The sequence below is a fragment of the Taeniopygia guttata genome, chromosome 5 (assembly GCF_048771995.1).
Source record: "Taeniopygia guttata chromosome 5, bTaeGut7.mat, whole genome shotgun sequence".
Lineage (NCBI taxonomy): Eukaryota > Metazoa > Chordata > Aves > Passeriformes > Estrildidae > Taeniopygia > Taeniopygia guttata.
In genome coordinates, this window is record NC_133030.1 from 31790690 (window position 1) to 31809037 (window position 18348).

At 42.7% G+C, this 18348-nt stretch overlaps 1 protein-coding gene across 7 annotated transcripts in view; it reads left to right on the forward strand.

The window, feature by feature from the left end:
* Positions 1–17149, forward strand: part of ACTN1 (actinin alpha 1) — an 86640-nt gene extending 69491 nt beyond the window's left edge. For 3 of the 7 annotated variants that reach the window (XM_030274473.4, XM_030274472.4, XM_072930098.1), the window contains exons 10-22: positions 804–1034; positions 1571–1718; positions 2313–2463; positions 4858–4966; positions 5448–5588; positions 7470–7652; positions 8380–8514; positions 9350–9529; positions 10456–10602; positions 12131–12211; positions 12765–12830; positions 14286–14444; positions 16257–17149. In XM_030274473.4, coding sequence (XP_030130333.1) covers positions 804–1034; positions 1571–1718; positions 2313–2463; positions 4858–4966; positions 5448–5588; positions 7470–7652; positions 8380–8514; positions 9350–9529; positions 10456–10602; positions 12131–12211; positions 12765–12830; positions 14286–14444; positions 16257–16415 — 1890 coding nt within the window. In that variant the 3' untranslated portion in view covers positions 16416–17149. The remainder of the gene's footprint in view (positions 1–803; positions 1035–1570; positions 1719–2312; positions 2464–4857; positions 4967–5447; positions 5589–7469; positions 7653–8379; positions 8515–9349; positions 9530–10455; positions 10603–12130; positions 12212–12764; positions 12831–14285; positions 14445–16256) is intronic. The other 4 variants (XM_030274476.4, XM_030274477.4, XM_030274474.4 and 1 more) reach the window with 2 other exon arrangements.
* The last annotated feature ends 1199 nt before the right edge of the window (positions 17150–18348 follow it).

The window sequence follows — 18348 nt, forward strand, 5'->3', positions numbered from 1 at the left end:
TAATATACTGTAGAAGTCAGGAGTTAGATCAGAGAACAAAAGTTAGAGGTATTTGAGGAAAGAAAGACACATTTACTTATAGAAAGAATCTGTGTCAGATACAAGGTGGAGGTTGCATTTGTTAACTGAGAAGGCTGTCAAACTCACAACAGGGAAGCTACAAGAGACCAAATGTGGTCTGGAGTATGTTTGTGGTAGATAAGTAGGGAAAAGATGGACAATAGAAGGGCAAACATAACCCATAAGCGTGGTTTCAGCCTGATCTGAAAAGCATAGGGCACTCCTCCACTAACCCTGTAGACTGCCTATTGCATTAGCATTTTGCCAGCTCTCCAGATAGGTTTGTTATGGAGGTATATTCAAAGAGCAACAGTGACTTTGAGGAAACTAGAGTGGGAAAAGTGTAAGGCTCAACTGAAGCCAAGAACTTGATTTCTCCTGTCAGGTTCTTCTGAAGATGACTTACAGCATCCTTTAGTTATGCAACAGTCCAGCAAAATTCTTAAGGCTTTAACATAATCTAAGGATATAGTTTTGGTCCTGCTTGTGCAAAAGCCATGCCTTAAGTATGTTGGATTGGCACTGCTTCAAAAAACAATACTACTTAGTGTGGTAGGAAATGTGCTGCCCATTAAAAAAAGTACTTCCAAAAAAGCTGGCTAACTTTCCTTTATGAGCCCTGCTGGTGGCAGAATCTTTCTGACAGCAAACATAAAATTAAATGGTCCCTTATGAAATCAGAGCAACACCTGCAGTTTCAGCACAATTTTCAGTTCAGGGCTTCTTGTCGTTGCTCCTCCCAGCTGCTGGAGTGGATTCGTCGCACCATCCCCTGGCTGGAGAACCGGGCCCCAGAGAACACCATGCAGGCCATGCAGCAGAAGCTGGAGGACTTCCGGGACTACCGCCGCCTGCACAAGCCCCCCAAGGTCCAGGAGAAGTGCCAACTTGAGATCAATTTCAACACCTTGCAGACCAAGCTGCGGCTCAGCAATAGGCCAGCCTTCATGCCCTCCGAAGGGAAAATGGTCTCGGTGAGTGGGGGTGACTGCTTCTATATACCCGAAACATGCCAAAAACCAAGGGGTCCTTTCTGCCCATGGGTGGGGCAGAGAATGCCCACCTTCCTAGTGCAATATTCTGTGAGAGGAGCCCTGAAAAATACAAATCAGGGAGGCCACGATAGGAGAGGATCAAGTGATTGTTGCTTCCCTGTGTCTAAATCAGACTCTGAGACGCTTCTTTATGAGGAGATATCTCAGTGGCTTTTGTTCTTTCTGGTTCAGAAACAGTTGAGTTGTATTAAAGTTTGATGTAGGAGAATTTTAAAACTCCTGAAGTTTTTAGAAAGGCTTTTTTCTGCAGATGGTTATGTCCTGGACTTCTAGTCCTGCTTGCCTTAAGTCTGACACTTTGCCTCCCTGACTTGGCTGCAAAGCCCTGTGAGATGAAAAGCCCATGCTCACTCCCTCCAATCAGTGGGAGCCGTGTGGCTCACTGAGACTAATGCGGTTGAACATCTTCCCTCCAACTTCTAACTTGTCTTTCCTTCTTGTGTTTTTGCCTCTAGGATATAAACAATGCCTGGGGTGGCCTAGAGCAGGCTGAGAAGGGCTACGAGGAGTGGTTATTGAATGAGATCCGGAGGCTAGAGAGGCTGGATCACCTGGCAGAGAAGTTCCGGCAGAAGGCATCCATTCATGAGTCCTGGACAGATGGTAATGCAAACCTACATGCTTCCTATTGCCTGACACATTGCTGACTGTTATGTAGGGAGGAGGAGATGGATTGTGCATGGGTCCTTCCATGAGAGTTTGCTCTTGAGAAGGCTAGATTTATTTCTTACTTTGTAAGAAAGCAGTGTATGGAAACCAGCTTGATCTCTATTCTGCATAATGCAGTCAACATTGGCATTTCCTAACTGTGGCAGAGTGAGAACTTTGGGTAGAAGAGAGCAGCCACAGAGCAGAGGAAATGTTCCTGTATAGTAAATGCTACCATGGGCTTTTACAGGATCAGCATAACCCGTTTTGCATATACTGAGACAAGTCCAGTGTAAACTGTGACAGTGCTGGCCTAAGCTACATTATGTGCCCTTCTGTGTTGTTAATGGCAAAGTCACACTTCGTGGTTTGAAAGTGAGCATTGTGCTTCTCTAGGCCAGCAGGCACAGGGACAAGCCTCCGGCAGGGCAGCTGGACTAAGGCCGATGCCCTTTTGAGGGCCCTCGAGGGTGCCTGAGTGGCAGGAGCTGGCTTTGGGCCACCCTGGGTCCTGTCCTTCATTCTTCTGTCCTTTGGCTCCCTCCCCAGGAAAGGAAGCAATGCTGCAGCAGAAGGATTACGAAACTGCTACCCTCTCGGAGATAAAGGCCCTGCTGAAGAAACACGAGGCCTTTGAGAGTGACCTGGCTGCACACCAGGACCGCGTGGAACAGATTGCTGCTATTGCACAAGAGCTCAAGTATGGCACCCTAGCACACGTCGCATCCTTGGGGCCAGGGAGGCTTAGTCAGCTTTGCCTTCTGGAGAACAAAAATCCATCCCCATACAAAAATGCTGGGAATTCCCAGTGTTTCCAAACAGTATCTAGGATACTGCTATCCAGTATCTGAACACACCAGAACAGCAGGCCAGAAAATGGATGAGTGTGGGTGCTGGTGGGGAGGAGGCAGAATTATACACCTAAGCCAAGTTTCCATTCTCTTCCAGTTCATTATGCTGCCATGAACCCTTTCCTAAAGAGTCTGGCCCGCTTCTGGCACATGCTGTATTTCATACCTGTAATACTGTCATACTTTACCAGGAACAGAAGTAAAAAGGAGAGGATAGGAGGGTCTCGGTTTGCTCTCTTTAACAATAACAAAACAAAACAAAAAAGTCCTCCTTATTCCAGCAAGGAAAAAGCTGCTTGAGCCCACCATGGCCTCATTCTTTCCCCCAGAAGTACCTGCCCTGTGTGCACTCTTTTCAGCACTTGCTGCAGGGCATCCTTGCAGTAGATCAGCTCTCTCCTTGCTTCCCTCCAGCTTGGAAACCTTCACGTCCACTCCTTTTCCTGAAGTAATACAAGTTACCAGGAGAAATGGGGGCCTCATCAGGATTGCTAGAGATAGCAGGCAGGCAAAGAGCTAGCAGCTGCAGCAAAGAGCGGTTTTGAAACCCTGTATGTTTCTTGGCAAAAAACAGTCTGAACTACTTGGTTCTGACTCTGTTTCCTATTTTTAAAAGATTTATATATCACACTGGCCTATCTGAAGTTAATGTCTGGGCCAAGATCAGTCCTCTTGGGCTGAAGAGATGTTTTTCTCTAAAAAATTAGGATTATTGGATCAAGATCATTATCTTCTTTAACAACAGAGATTTATGGAATTGCTGTCTTTTCCACCGGAGGATTGACCTTGGAACAGGAGGAGGATTCAAGGCAATCCTCCATGTCAGTAAGATTAAAACTGGGTCTGTCTAGTCAACAAGCATTACCTGACTTGCCACTTCCAAAGCACACACTACATGTCAGCCAGAGCAACTGCAGCTCTAAGAGCAACAGGGAAGATAGAGGCCTCAGCTGTGGGAAGAGTTATTTCTTCTAAAGTGTGAGAACAGCAGGCTCTGCTATTATTATTAAAGCCGTCTTCCATTTCAGCAAAGAGGCCATGCCCTGAAAAACCATGGTAGAGCTCTTTTCTCCTCCAGAGACACACTTACCAAGAGATGCAGAGGGTGTGGAGGAAGCCATTGTAGCTACCCATGGCAGGAATGTTTGGGGACATTGCACATTCCCCTCCTTAGCTGCAGTGGTCCAGCACAGGTGTGTTACAGGTTAGGCTTTCAGAATGAGTTCTTTCATCTGCAGTGCTGGCTCTGTAGCAAAGTAGATCAAGCAACTGATCTGGATTAAAAACCTAGCAAAGAAGTTATTTTTAGCCCCCATCAGTTACTGGAGGACTCCACCAACAGCTGTGCCCACACACCCCAGGAGGGCAATACAATGGCATGAAGAAACAAGGCTGGGTGTGGGGCAAAAGTGTAACATGCATTACTGCTTAAAGAATTGCTCATCAGATGGCTCAGGGTCACTCAGTGATTTATTCCCAGTGATTTATTTTGAAGTTTTCTTTCAAGGCTGACACTTCTCAGATTGGCTGGTCTCCCTCTGCAGATTTCTCCCTCTTTGCCCACATGCAGAGCATGAAGCATGCAAGGCTGCAAGCTTTAGTGTGCCCCTTTGTTCTCCTTTCCCCAGTCATACTTTTACCAGCCTGTGTTCCTTGAGTGTCAGCCTTATAGACATTTCAGCAAAGCACTTTTTGTCAGGCATATAGGAGAGAAACCTACACAGTTATTCTGGGATTGTGCTAAATAAATTTACTGGGTTATGTAACATAGCTATTCCTTGCCACCTGTACTATACAATTCTTAGGACAATCTTAAGCAGTTTCTTAGTGTTCCTAATAAAATCTTCTGTTTCCATTCTGATGTATAAGACACAGTTTGTTAGACTGCATAATATTCTTAAGCAGAATACAGGAGCAGATTGCTCTCATCATAATCTGCTTATTTCCAGTTTGAGTAAAAGTCTGTATTCCCTTCCCCCTTTGGCAAGTTATTCCCATCAGGTAGCCAGCCCCAGTATTTGCTGAGGCCTTGGGTGGTCCTGTTCTGTGCTGTTTGGTTCAGCATAACATATAGTGTCTCCTAAACTTGCTAAACAAGTCATCCTGACTTGCTTTTTTTGCAGTGAACATAAACTCTTTGTCTGAATCTGTCTTCAAGACTGATGAAGATTTGTAATAGGCGTCTCTTATTTCTGTACAGGGTCATTATTTGACTTCTTGTCATTTTTTCCCACCCTTTATAGTGAGCTGGACTATTACGACTCTCCCAGTGTCAATGCCAGGTGCCAGAAGATCTGTGATCAGTGGGATAATCTGGGTGCCCTAACCCAGAAACGTAGAGAAGCCTTGGAGGTGAGACATGTCATGAGCTGGACCTTCTGGGTAGTGTGTTTGTGGGGGCCAAGCTGCAGTGGGCACAAGCAATATCAGCTCACTTATGAACTCTTAGAACATCCTAGATTGTAAACATGGGCTACATTTCAGTATACCTACGCTGCTTTTCTTCAGCTCAGTTATGGTGCCATTTGTTTGCTCAGGCTATTGATACATTTTTACTTTTTAGTGTGTTTTGTAATCTCATTCTGCCTGAAATTTTGCCTTGTATTGTTTTATTCCAAAGGACCTTGGATTTATTTTATTTCCTTTAGAGGGAAGAAATCTGTCCAGTGTGTGATCTCTTAAAAACAGATTTCTTACTGACATGCCATCCTGGGAGCACCAAGGAGGACTGAAAGGAAGGACCAGATCAGACAACTCATATATCTATGTGGTTATTCTTCTCCAACCATCTCTCCTGATTTTCTTTCTTTTATTTATTTTTGTGCATGCACAGAGGACAGAGAAACTACTGGAAACAATTGACCAGTTGTACCTGGAGTATGCCAAACGAGCTGCCCCTTTCAATAACTGGATGGAAGGGGCCATGGAAGATCTGCAGGACACGTTCATCGTTCACACCATTGAGGAGATCCAGGTACAGAGCAGTCATTTGCACCAGTTAGGTGGGAACAATGAGAGGTTTGGGGTCTCTTGAGTTGTATGAGTTCAGAGTGGTATGAATTTATAGGTTATATTTTGCTCTATTGAGTGGGCCTTATCAAGAGAAACAAAAATGAGTATGTTTTTCCTTATTTTCTCCAAAAACCTGGATCTGAATATGTATAAAGCATACATACATACATCATCCTAGCTGACCACAAAAACTGAAAATAGATTTTTCAGAGTAACTCTGGAGCCATATTAATGGAAACCTGAAAACTGAGAGAACCTTTAGGGTCTTGTGGAATTTTTCTTAACCCACTAAGCAAAGCTTAGTGCTGTTTACAGGGTCTGCAGGTCAGTTCTCACATGGAATGTCATGTCCAGGCCATTTGGTCCTATGTGATAGGATGTGCCATGAGGACAGTTGAGCTACTAGCTGGTTTTTGGTGCTAAGCACAAGAAAATCCAGAATTGTCCACTTGGGTGCTGAATTACCATTTGAAATCAAAGTTGTCTTGCCTTCTCTAAGACAACAAACACACTATCTCAGTTTTTGCCCTTCTGAAAGGGTGTTAGGAAAGCAACTTGAGGTATATAAGGTAATTTGCCTTAGAAGGAATTACTGTTTCCTGGACTGCAGCGGGGACTTCTATTTCACCTGCTTGATGGGCTAATGAAAAGAATCCAAGTCAGGTCTTTGCCAGAATGGCTGACAGGAGTGTCACCATCAGTGAGGCAGCAAATGGGAGACCTACAGGGAACACAACAGCCCGGACTTCGGTGCAGTACTGACAGTTACTGAGTTATCCTTCCCTCCTGAACAAAGCAGTTCATTAAGTCTTTCTTAATGCAGAATAATCTAAACAGCACGTAACCATTTCCATTGTCTCCTTGTGACTGCTTGCAATGTCTTTCCCAGCCCCCAGACTTGTACTACATCTCTATGGCCACTACAGCAGCTGCAAAGCAATGAGTCAGAGTGTAAGGAAGGAATTTTACAGAAAGTAGTTAACAGTGTGTGTTGTGAGAGAGAGCAGTCAATCACGTGGTTTACTCTCATTCCTTCTTCTGTCCACACTGTTCCCTTGCTTATCCCTGCACATACCTCTGTTTCCCATGCATTTTCCTGCCTCTTTCCCTAGGCTTGATCTTCTAGGTTTCTGAGATGAAGTACCTTAAAGGCCTGTAGAAGCAGTGGGAGATGAGCCAGGACCAGCTGGTTTGTCAGCTGGTTACAAAGTACCAGCAAGCACACCCCAACATCAGTCCTTGGTGCACAGCCCGGGCACCGCAGCAAGACAGGGAGCAGGAAGGGCCTCTTGTGGTCCTGGAGAAGGAGCTGTTTTCCAGCAGCAGGAGCATGTCATGCCTGTGCAAGTTTGCAGCTGGCTGAAAGGCCTTCACCTGGTTCTAACTAATGCTGATCAAATTGAATCTGACCCTCAGTACTCACCTGGGTACTTTGGGTGTAGAAATAGTTCATACCTAGTGGAAGAAGAGCATATAGGGCATTTAAACTAGTGAGACTTTTTTTTTAATAGTAATTCTAGTAGTCAGATCTTCTTCCCCAGAGGCTAACAAGCAGCCACTGAGCAGTGTTGGAGAAATAGTTCCCCCTAAATTATTTTTGGTATGTGATCTCTGTCACTGGTCAACATGGGAAAGGGAGGGAAAACAAGACTTCACATCATTTATCTACTTAAAATATCCCGTTTAGTGATACTGAGAGAACCTGAAAAGTGTATTAAGGTAGCCTGCATTGTGTCCTGGGAATATGTTAGCTTTTACAGTCACTTCAAGAATACATTTGCTGAAGAGGCTATTTCATAAATAATGTTCTTACCCTCCCTTTGCTGCTGCCTTCCTTCTGCAGGGATTGACCACAGCTCATGAGCAATTCAAAGCCACGTTGCCAGATGCGGACAAGGAGCGACAAGCCATCTTGGGAATCCACAATGAAGTCTCAAAGATTGTCCAGACATATCATGTCAACATGGCAGGAACTAATCCTTACACTACAATCACCCCACATGAGATCAATGGCAAATGGGAACATGTGAGTTCTTTCCAGCCTTGCAGTGTAGTGGGGGACAATGTCACTGCTCAACCACTGTGGGCCCCAGGAAATGGATTATTTACTCTGCAGTTACCCTCTCATGCTTACTGCTGAGTTTAGTGGGTTTTTGTCATTTAGTTTTGGCCCAATTGCCCTGTACTTGGAGAAGGGAAGAGATCTTTGATATAATTGCCTAAGGCACATCAGACCCCCTTTTACGTGCTAATTTTAAATGGAAGTTGCTAGATTTGAAAGCTTTGAAGTTTTTAGTCTTCAGTTGCTGCAGGTAATTATAGCATGTGAATCAGTATCCTTTGTCACCATTCAGCCCTTCAGATGTTCTATCTATGCACCAAGCAGCCTTACCCTGGTGTAATCCTAAAAGAGCAGCTACTTGCTGTACCTGTTGTGCTTATGGTTCTTACTACCAAACAAAATCACCGATGTGAGATCGGAACAGAATCCTGCAACTCAGTTATCATGAGCCACCAAAAACCCAAATAATGAATGGAAGCTGCTTCTGGTCTTCCATGGCCTGACATGAGTTTGTGTGGATCCTACAGCAGATAGGATTCATATTCTGTGAGCTTGCCCATTGTGACTAAAACCATATGACAGCTTGTATTCACTGCAAACACCCACTCCTCCCTCCCTTGTGGCAACTTCTGCATTTCCTGTACATGTGCCTTTGTGTGTCTAAACTGCACAGAGTTACTCTTTGTTGTAGGTGCGGCAGCTGGTGCCCAGAAGGGATCAAGCCCTGATGGAAGAACACGCTCGCCAGCAGCAAAATGAACGACTTCGTAAACAGTTTGGTGCACAGGCCAATGTCATTGGGCCCTGGATCCAGACCAAGATGGAGGTAGTGCTTTGCAAATTTTGAAACTCTGTTTTTCTCTGTGGTCTTCACTGGTACTCTTATTCATGATGTCTCTTGACCACTGTCACAGCCATTCTTTCTTCAAGTTGCAGCAAGAGAAACATCATAGAATATATCAAGAATCCAGAGATTGATATTGGTTACTGAGGTGCTAGTACTTTCCTTCCTCTAACTCTAGTACCAGAAAAAAAGCATTACTTAAGATGGGGAACCCCGGTATTTTAAGATTTGTGTTTATATGCAACAAATTTGAAATCCTAGATCAGAGACAGTTTGTGTAATTGCTTGCACAGAAATGGTCTTGACGCATGTGACTAAATAAATACAATTAATATGCCAAATGTCTGCAGAGGAGACATTTTTAAGGGAGATCTCTCTTTAGGAAAGATTTGAGTTAAAGTCATTGGAGTTGATAAAACGCAAAAATACGAAGCTATTACTGATGGCAGGAGCTGGAAAGAAGAGAGTACTTACAGAAATGTCTCCATGAAGAACTAACTTAATGGCAGACAGTACACCAGAGAAGGATCTGGCTTGGTAGATTACTGGCTTATGGTCTGCAGTTTTCTTTTTTTTTGTATCCTTGTATTAGACACATTTTATGTGATTCACCTCACTTGAAAAATGTTCAGTGATGTGCTAAAGTTTTTGCTGACACTGTCTCAGCTTCAGTGAAGTAACTGCTCCATGAGTTTTGTTGATTTTTTTTTTTTTTTTTGAATCATCATGCTGTGTGAGAGGGAAATAGCTGCAATAAATGTCAGGCATGTTGGGGCTTGTCAGTGGAGTCTTAACTCCCTTGGCTTTGCTAATGCAGGAGATTGGCCGCATTTCAATAGAGATGCACGGGACCCTGGAGGACCAGCTTAACCACTTGCGGCAGTACGAGAAAAGCATTGTGAATTACAAACCAAAGATTGACCAGCTGGAAGGAGACCATCAGCTGATCCAGGAAGCCCTTATCTTTGACAACAAGCACACCAACTACACCATGGAGGTAAATGTTCTGGCAGCAACTAGACAGCCTCATGTGCTGTGGCCAGTTAGCATCAGCCACATATAGCTCTGGCAGCGTGCTGTGGTTCTCAGGAAAATGGAGAGCTTGATAATACGGCCAAGCGTGCAGTGACATGTCACAGAATTTCATTTTTGCCTTACTATACTTCATGCCAATCATTCCAATGTACTTCCAAATATAGACAACAGAAATCACCTGAATGAGATCCCACAGTGTTGTCTGAAAAATTGAAGAGTCTCGTTTCTCCTGCCACCTGATTGTGTTAGCTGGGATTAGAAAGGGAAGTGCTGATGATTTTGAGCTGCCACTACCTGGCAGGAAAAAAAAAAGTTCAGCAGAAGTTTTTTTTAAAGTTAGAGACTGGCTTCCTGTTGATAATAAGTTTCTTGGGAGCAGTCTGAGTTCAACATTAGTCCAGCTGAACACAGACAGGCTTTGAAACTTGGTTTTTTGGTTTCTGGCCATTTCCATTAAACAACAGCAGAAGCAGAGGAGCTGCTGTGTCTTCCAAGCACTGTGTTTAATTCAGTTTCTTGGCCAAGGAGAGTCTTCTGCTTAAGTAAGTCCTAGAAGTACTGGGCTTGCCTCTCATTTGTGGTAAAGGCCTCCAATATGTTGCATTGATCAGGTAAAGGAATTTTGCAGTAGAACCAAGTTTTTCTTAAGAAAGAGAAAGAATGATGAGAAACTGGCCTCTTCAGTGTGAGTTTTTTTCAATCAAAATTCAGATTTTAAGCACCTGCAGATTAGAAGGAATCTTTTCTGAGAAAAAGGACACCAGGGACTGCCTTCCACACTAGGATCATTTAATTTGCAATAAGTAGCACTGATCCATCTGATCCACTGGCCTCAGAAACAGAAGAGCAACTTCTTAATTTCAATATTGTCCTGACCTCTTTTACTAGCATATCCGCGTGGGCTGGGAGCAGTTACTAACAACAATTGCTAGAACCATCAACGAAGTGGAAAACCAGATCCTGACCCGTGATGCCAAAGGAATCAGCCAGGAACAGATGAATGAGTTCCGGGCTTCTTTCAACCACTTTGACAGGGTAAGTCAGTGCTGACTGCAGCTACAAGCTTCCATGTGGACTGCTCAGTGCAATAAAAAACAAGCAGTCACTGTGATAAAATGGGATCACAGATGTTTCATTCTTAAAAATGCCACTTCTGTGGATCACTCATTTCTGTGAAGACTGCCAAGTGATTGTTAGCCTGAGAGAGGTATGTCTTCATAGGAAGCTGCAAAATTTCCTAGTAAAGCACAAGAGTATGGAGAGGTTTGAAGGCTTTTTTAGGCAATTAGACTTTTATCTATTCCTCTCCAGAGAGCAAATTATTATTTGGTTTATGAAATTCTTGGGACCATCTGTTCTCCACTCTTCTACACCATCTCTGCTATATCTGAGGACAGCCTGCCCTCAGAGATTGGCAGTGCTTTTAAATCGCTGAACACTGGCTATTTCAACCCTACTCTAGCTAAGAAAAATAAACCATGGATTCTTCTCTTAGGAGAGGGGCCCATGAAGCTCTGAAGATTTTATATTTTGACCTCCATATAATTTGCCTCTTCCTTCACAACAGTCTGAATGTTAATGCAGATAGAACAGGGTTTTCCCACCTTCAACTATTTGATTATGGAAGCTTAATGTTCACTTCAAAAACTGGGTTTTCTTGAAGAAAGTCACTTGAAATTGGCCTCATTGTCCTGTCTGTAGCTTCCTTGATCTGACCAGAGGTGGTGGCAGCAGGCAGGGGCTCTTCAGTGCTTTGGGGCTGTTCTGAGCTAAAATTCTGCAGGATGGATGGGAATTCTTAGTTCCTGTAGTAGCTAGTGTATTATTTGAGGGATACATCCAAACACTGGGGGAGCGGGCAATGAGCAAAGGGAGGAGCAGCTGCCGAGCCGTGTTGTGCTGCACTGTACATCCGTGCTGCTGGCAGAGCTGAGCACTTGAAATAGCTTTGCCAGTCAAAGTCCACCCCCTGTGCAGGTCTCATAAATACAGCCACAATGCTGCTCCCCTGAGCTTCAGCTGGTTTTCTTTGTCTGTTCCTGGGATGCCCTGACAGCTAAGCTTCCTTGGGTGTGTTGCCAAACATACTTGCCCTCACTTTTGACTATAAGATTAAGGCAATGCTTCCCACTGCCTCTGCCTGCTTACCTGCACTCTGGGTTACTAGTGAAACACAGGGCTTCTGACACTGGATAACAAGCAGTGATGCAAGTAATTCACTTGGGAGATTGAGATCTAGAGGCTTCTGAGCATCAGCTGTTTTTGTCATTCAAATGCTCTAAACATGGGATGAGCTCTCTGAGAAGGAACTGTTCCAAGAGCATTTTTAGCACATCCTGAAATGTCATTGTGATATCTAATGTTGTGCACTTTTTATTTTTCTTCCCCGTCTTTCTATCTGCATGTCATTCTTCCTGTTCCTCTCTCCTCACCCACTGCATGGTGCACCCGTTTGTTGTCCTTTCACCTCCCTTTGATCTCCTCTGTGTCTCCCTTCCTTCTGCCCCACACCGTCACCGCACTGGCACTGCATGTCCTGCTGCCTGGCACACCGCATAACCAGGACCACTCCGGCACACTTGGCCCTGAGGAATTCAAAGCCTGTCTCATCAGCTTGGGTTACGATATTGGAAACGATGCACAGGTACTGGAAGCTAGTGGTGAACACAGCTAGATATTAAACTGTGAAAAAATAACAGGTTTTTTCCTTTCTTTTCTTGTTTGTCTTAATCCATCTGTTGTTGTTGTTCTTGTGTTTGACTATATATACATCACTTTTCTATACTACTTCCTCTCTAAATGCACTTTGGTATCTCTTCCTTTTTAATTCCTTAATTTTTTGTCTTGGGAGAATTCCTTTTATGTCTTCAAACTGTTCTTTTTCCTTTTGTGTCACTTAAAACTAACTCCTTTCATTGTCCATTCCTCAATCTGTCTTGCTTAATATCTTCTTGCTCTTTTTTCATCACCAATATGTTTCTTGTGTATAAACTATTCCATGTCCAAAACCACCTTTGCTTCTTCATGGTTTCACGAACTACCTTTCCTCTGTTACTCTTCATTGTCCTATAAATCCTCCTTCTATCTTCTCACCCCTGAAAATCATTCTTTATAACATCTTCTGTGGGTTCATTTCTCCCTGGACTGGTCTCCCTTTTCTCTTTTGGCTTTTTCCATCTTTGCGTCATTCTCTGTAGAAGAAGACTGGTATGATGGATTGTGAAGATTTCCGAGCCTGCCTTATCTCCATGGGTTACAATATGGTAATGTAGAGCCCTCTGTCATTCCTATTCAAAGTGATTCTGTAGGCACCTTCAAAAATACAGGGAGAATGTGTAGTGAATCAAGGTAAATATAGCCTTATTTTCCAGAATTATCAGCAATGTTAAATCTAGTCTTAGTTGTACGTGTAAAACTCTTGTCTCACAGCTCTAGCCAAAGGTACAAAAATGGAAATAATTATCTAATTGCTGTATGTTTCAAATAAAAATTATATTTATCAAACTGAGTATCTACTAGTGGAAGAAATAGTAAGCTTCCTCATATTGGTGCTTGCTCTCTGCATAGCACACACAACCTCCCCAACCTTGAATATCAGTTGAAATAATTCAGATGTATATGTGACCTCACTTCTGAATACACTCAGAATGCTGCTCCTCTCATTCCTACCATTCATTTCACATCTCCTTTCCCGTACATCTAAGTTCAAGTTCCAGTCATTCTCCCTGTAGCTTTGTCCTCACCAGAATACCTGAATATTCAGAACAGTAATGTGGCACCTTGAGAGGCATGACAGCTAATAGGAAGAGCTTCACCAAAGACTGATGCTCATCAAAGGGCAGGAGAAGAGCACAGTGCAAGCATATTCATCTGCACTTTTGGTGTCTTCACTCCTGATATCAGGCAAAATAGTGTTTAATCATCTTACTCATCAGCCCAGTATAAATACAGACTCTTTGGTGTAGCGTGCCAAGACTATAACATTTGATTAGGTATCTTAATTACATTTGAATGTATACTGTTTGAATATGTTAAGAGAGCCTTGTCCCAGGAAAAGACTCTGCTCTGCTCTTCCCTCCACCTTACTTGGGGAGGAAGGAATCCCAGAGATGAGAACCTTTGGTTTAAATGCAGAAAGAAATGAAGAAAACTACATTACAAGGTTTTGGTTTCTGTAGCAAAACTTCTTTGTAGGATCTTCTCTGTAGAGACTGTTTCCCATGTCCACTCCAGATATGCAAGTCCTTCTTTGCATAGCTTACCTATTAAAGATGAGTAAATACTATAAAATATCCCAGAGACATCTCTTCTGTCAGCTGAAGAAAACTGTAGAAATTTTCTTTTAAGTAAATGAAAGTAAAAGGATTTGAGAAGTGCTGATCTTCAAATATTGCTACAGACATCTAGCACATGTGTAGAGAAATTTGGGTCTTCCTCTGAAGTCAGTTGGTATTGTTCCCCAATAGGAATACTGTCCTAGGGCTGGATGTTATCCTCAGGCATAGCTGGCAATGTTTTATTCCAGCAGACAAATGAGTAGGAAGCATTTGTACACACCAGCAAACTAAAAAAGAACATCCTGATTAAAAGAGCCCCAGAGGTGTTTTCTATTTGGCTTTGTTTTCTAGCCTGTGAGATGAGCTGCTGAACTGTTTCTCCTCACTTTGGTAGCACTGCTGCCTAAGTCCCCAGGCTGACATGACTCTCTTGCTCTCCAGGGAGAGGCAGAGTTTGCCCGCATCATGAGCATCGTCGACCCAAACCGTTTGGGTGTAGTGACCTTCCAGGCCTTCATCGACTTCATGTCCCGGGAGACAGCAGATACAGATACTGCTGACCAGGTTATGGCTTCCTTCAAGATCCTGGCTGGAGATAAGGTGAGGCTCCACACCTTGGTTTCCTGTATCTGCTTAACTTTTGCTTTCTTTTTTCTCTTGTCTCTGAGAGAAAGTGTCAAGGGAAGCACTCTGCCATGGGAGGGTGTTTTCACAGGAGCATTCTGTAGTGCTGAAGGAGTGCAAGGTTAAAGTGTGGGTTAATGAGCAGCCTGCTAAGGCACTCAAAAGTCTTGCTCAGCTGTCACTCAGAACTTTGCAGCCCACTCTTTCCTCAAAATTTTAATTAAGAGCTTGGTCGCAATGTTATTTTAAAATTAACAAGTTCAACAGATGGTTTTTGATTAGTCTGGAAAACTGTTCATTACTGACAGCTGTAAACTTGAGATTATCCTTGTCAGATTTACACGTCACTATCAGTTGTTACACAATCAATAGACTTTCATTGAGGATATGCTGTATCTGCAGGGGGGTCATCTTTTAACCACAGAAATTAGTTGAATGTAGAACTCAGGGTGATATGAAAAGTATTAATTTTTTGAATTTACATCATTGGGGAAGCAGCTGATAAAAAATGCAATCTTATTTTTCTTATATAACAATGCCCACTAATTTTTATGTAACTGAACAGATGATATGCACATGTAATATTAATATATCTCTTTATTTGCTAATGATTTTAGTTATCTCACATGAGATGTTGGATACCATTTCTCAGATTGTAATGAGTTACCCTTACATCCAGTAGTGGTTTCCATTTTTCACTAAAAATATTTTTTAATTGTTATCTAGAAACATATGATGCCTGTCCTTTACACATATACCTGACTGGAGCCAGTTCTATTGTCTTTTGAGGCCAGAAAATTCCGTGTTACTCAGATAAGCTAACTACTGAATAAATAGGTACTTTGAGATGCAGTATTATTTATTAACTTGTTTACTCTGTACAGTATGTTGCATATACTTGTCAGTGTTTAACTTCTCTGGTGACTGTAACAGGAATTAATATTTCATTTTGAAGTGAAGTCCCTCATACCCCAGTCATTAAAGTGAAAGGGAAAAAGAAATTATAAGAAGTCACAGGAGAGAGAGGGATAGTGTGAAACCTGAGCTATTGCTCAGACAGACTGCAAATGGCCATGAGTCAGTTAGCTAAAGACAACATAGTGATTATGATTAGCAAACAGGCAACTACTGTTACCTACTGCCTGGAGAGAGACCAAGCTAGCTCAGCTCAGTGCAGTCACACTCCAGAAGCCAAATTTACATAAGTTTTGCTTGCTTATTAAAAAATGTCCACAGTGAAAGGAGTGTTGCTGGAACTGTGGAAGCAATACAAAGTGTTTGCTTGTCTGCTGCTTGCATTGGTACTCTAGCAAGAGCTAGTGGGGATTGGCCCCTTCCCTTTCTCTGAAGAGAGGGAATGGTAACTCCCAAGGAGCACAAGCAGCTGTTACCTCCTGTTGGTGAGCGACGGCATCCAAATTAAATTTCTGCTTCCTCCCATTTACTTTCAACAGGACCTCTTTTGTCAACAGGAAAGCACAGTCCTAATGCTAACAACTTGCCTGACTTACCTCCAGGTCTTTCTTCAGCTGCACCAACATCTCTCATGCAAAAACAATCTTCATTGTAAAAACCATTTGCTTGTCCAAACAGTAGGGAAGGAGTGCATGTCCTCCCAGGGTGTAAGTGCAGAGAGCTCCCTGTGTGGGTGTACTGCACAGGTCTAGTTGTTGGGACCCTAGCCCTGAGTGTTGCCTGCTGCCCTGGTGCGACAGGGGATGGTTGTCCCTCAGAGAAAAGTCAGTTTCCAGAAAGTAACGATTGCCTTATCATTTGTCCTCATTGCAGAACTACATCACTGTGGATGAATTGCGGCGGGAGCTGCCTCCTGACCAGGCTGAATATTGCATTGCTAGGATGGCACCCTACAATGGCCGTGATGCTGTACCCGGTGCCCTGGACTACATGTCCTTCTCCACAGCGCTCTACGGCGAAAGTGACCTTTAACTTTTTTCTGTCGCACCACACGCTCCCTCCCCTCTCCCCCGTCCAGTACACCCTATTTTCTCTTTGCAAAGCAACCTCTGCTCCGCTCTTTTTTGTGTTTTCCTGTTTTGCTTCAGATAACAGATCACATTTTTAAGTGGGGGGGAGGACACTGACACGGGACCGCCTACCTTGCCCTTGAAATAACAGTTTACAAAATTATTTTGTGCAAAAAAGTTACGTTTTAAAAAGAACAGACATATTTTATTATAGAAAAAGGTATTTTTCTCCACCAGATTGAAACTTAAAAAGAAAATGTTAAAATATTGCACCAAATATTTTTTGTTGTGACATAGGAAGTCAAGCACAATGTTACATTCCATCCTTTCCAAAAAGAACCAAACTATGACAAAATTCCACTTGTTCTGTTAACTATTACATTTGCATATGTCTCTCTCATCACCTTTTTCTTGGGAGGGGGGAAGGCACACAAGTGCATGTGTTTGCTGGTTCACTCATTTCATGAAAATATTTTATGATAAACTTTTGAAATTGCTGTGTTTTCTAGGGAAAAAATAATGTACACAGCTCATGTTTTCATATTTAATTAAAAAATACAATACGCCTCCTATGTTTATCAGTGCACAACTTTTTTTGTTGCTGAGAGTTGTCTGGTTTCAGAACATGAAGCTTGAGAGTTGATAACTTTGATATTGCTTGTCACAAATCATATTAAAAACTTCTTGTGATAACAATTCTAGACTTTATTCATTTGTATAGTAAAGTAGTTTAATCTTTTTTAGTTACACATGATAAGGAGAAATCCATTCTTTCTGAATAATGTTGAAATTTTCACAGCTTAATGACCACTTTAAATCCCCAATACGCCCCTATCTTTAGAAGCAATATTCTTGTTATTACTTAAAAACCAGCACAGAATTGGTTACTAGAGCTGTGCAAACAACCACTCTATCTTAAACCATCCATGAAAAATTAATCTACTGTTCCATGCTCAATATTGAACATCTGACGGATTTTGATAGCACATCCTCTGACATGATAGATTCCTCCAGGGGTTATCTTTCTATTGGACATACAAAAGAAAGCAGCCTTCAGGACAACTCCAGTAGCATTTTTATTGAGTCATAAAGTAACACTCATGTATGTGTCCAGAAATCGTCAGAGGGAAGCAGCTAATCCCTTCCAGCCAGCTCATATTACAGGTGCATTTCCTGCCCTCCCACAGCTTTCTTAGCAAACACAGGGTTAGGAGCAATAACATTAAAATAACATTACTGCTTCATTACAGGTTTCAAGTGTTTTATAGGTATAAGCACATACCTCTATCTCTAGTCCCAAAGGCAGATTTTATTTTGAAGTAACAACTACAGGAATGGTGGATTTGTGGGCAGATTCACCAAGGGCTCCTTGGTAACATCGGGCCCTGTTCCCCAGGGCAGAGCTGAGTCCTGAGGAAGGTATTGTACATGGTGGGTGGGGTTCAGCACAGCTTTCTGGTTTATTCCTGACCTTCAGTAGGACACCATAATTACAGCAGCATGTTGTGATGTATTCCAGCATGACAGTATCTGCCTACTGTATGTGGAGAGGAGATGCTAATATCTGCTGCCACATTTTCCAGCATACACCGAGATCTGTATTCTGCAGGCTGAATAACGAATTTACAGGGGGTGTGCAAATTTATGCCATTTAGCTTCGTACATAGATGAGTCCAGGCTGCATTCACCACAGTTTGCCTTCAAAGGAGACACTCTGTGTAACTTAGCCATAATTGTGTTGTTAATGAGGGCTGGAATTGAGCTGAAGCCTCCTGTGTTGAAACCCATGATACTGAGAAGCTTAGAGGTGTTGATATGAGTTGTCAGTAATGTAGAACTTGGAGCCACAGTAGCATTTAATCCACTTGATTTTCAGCTATGTCACTGCTATGTTG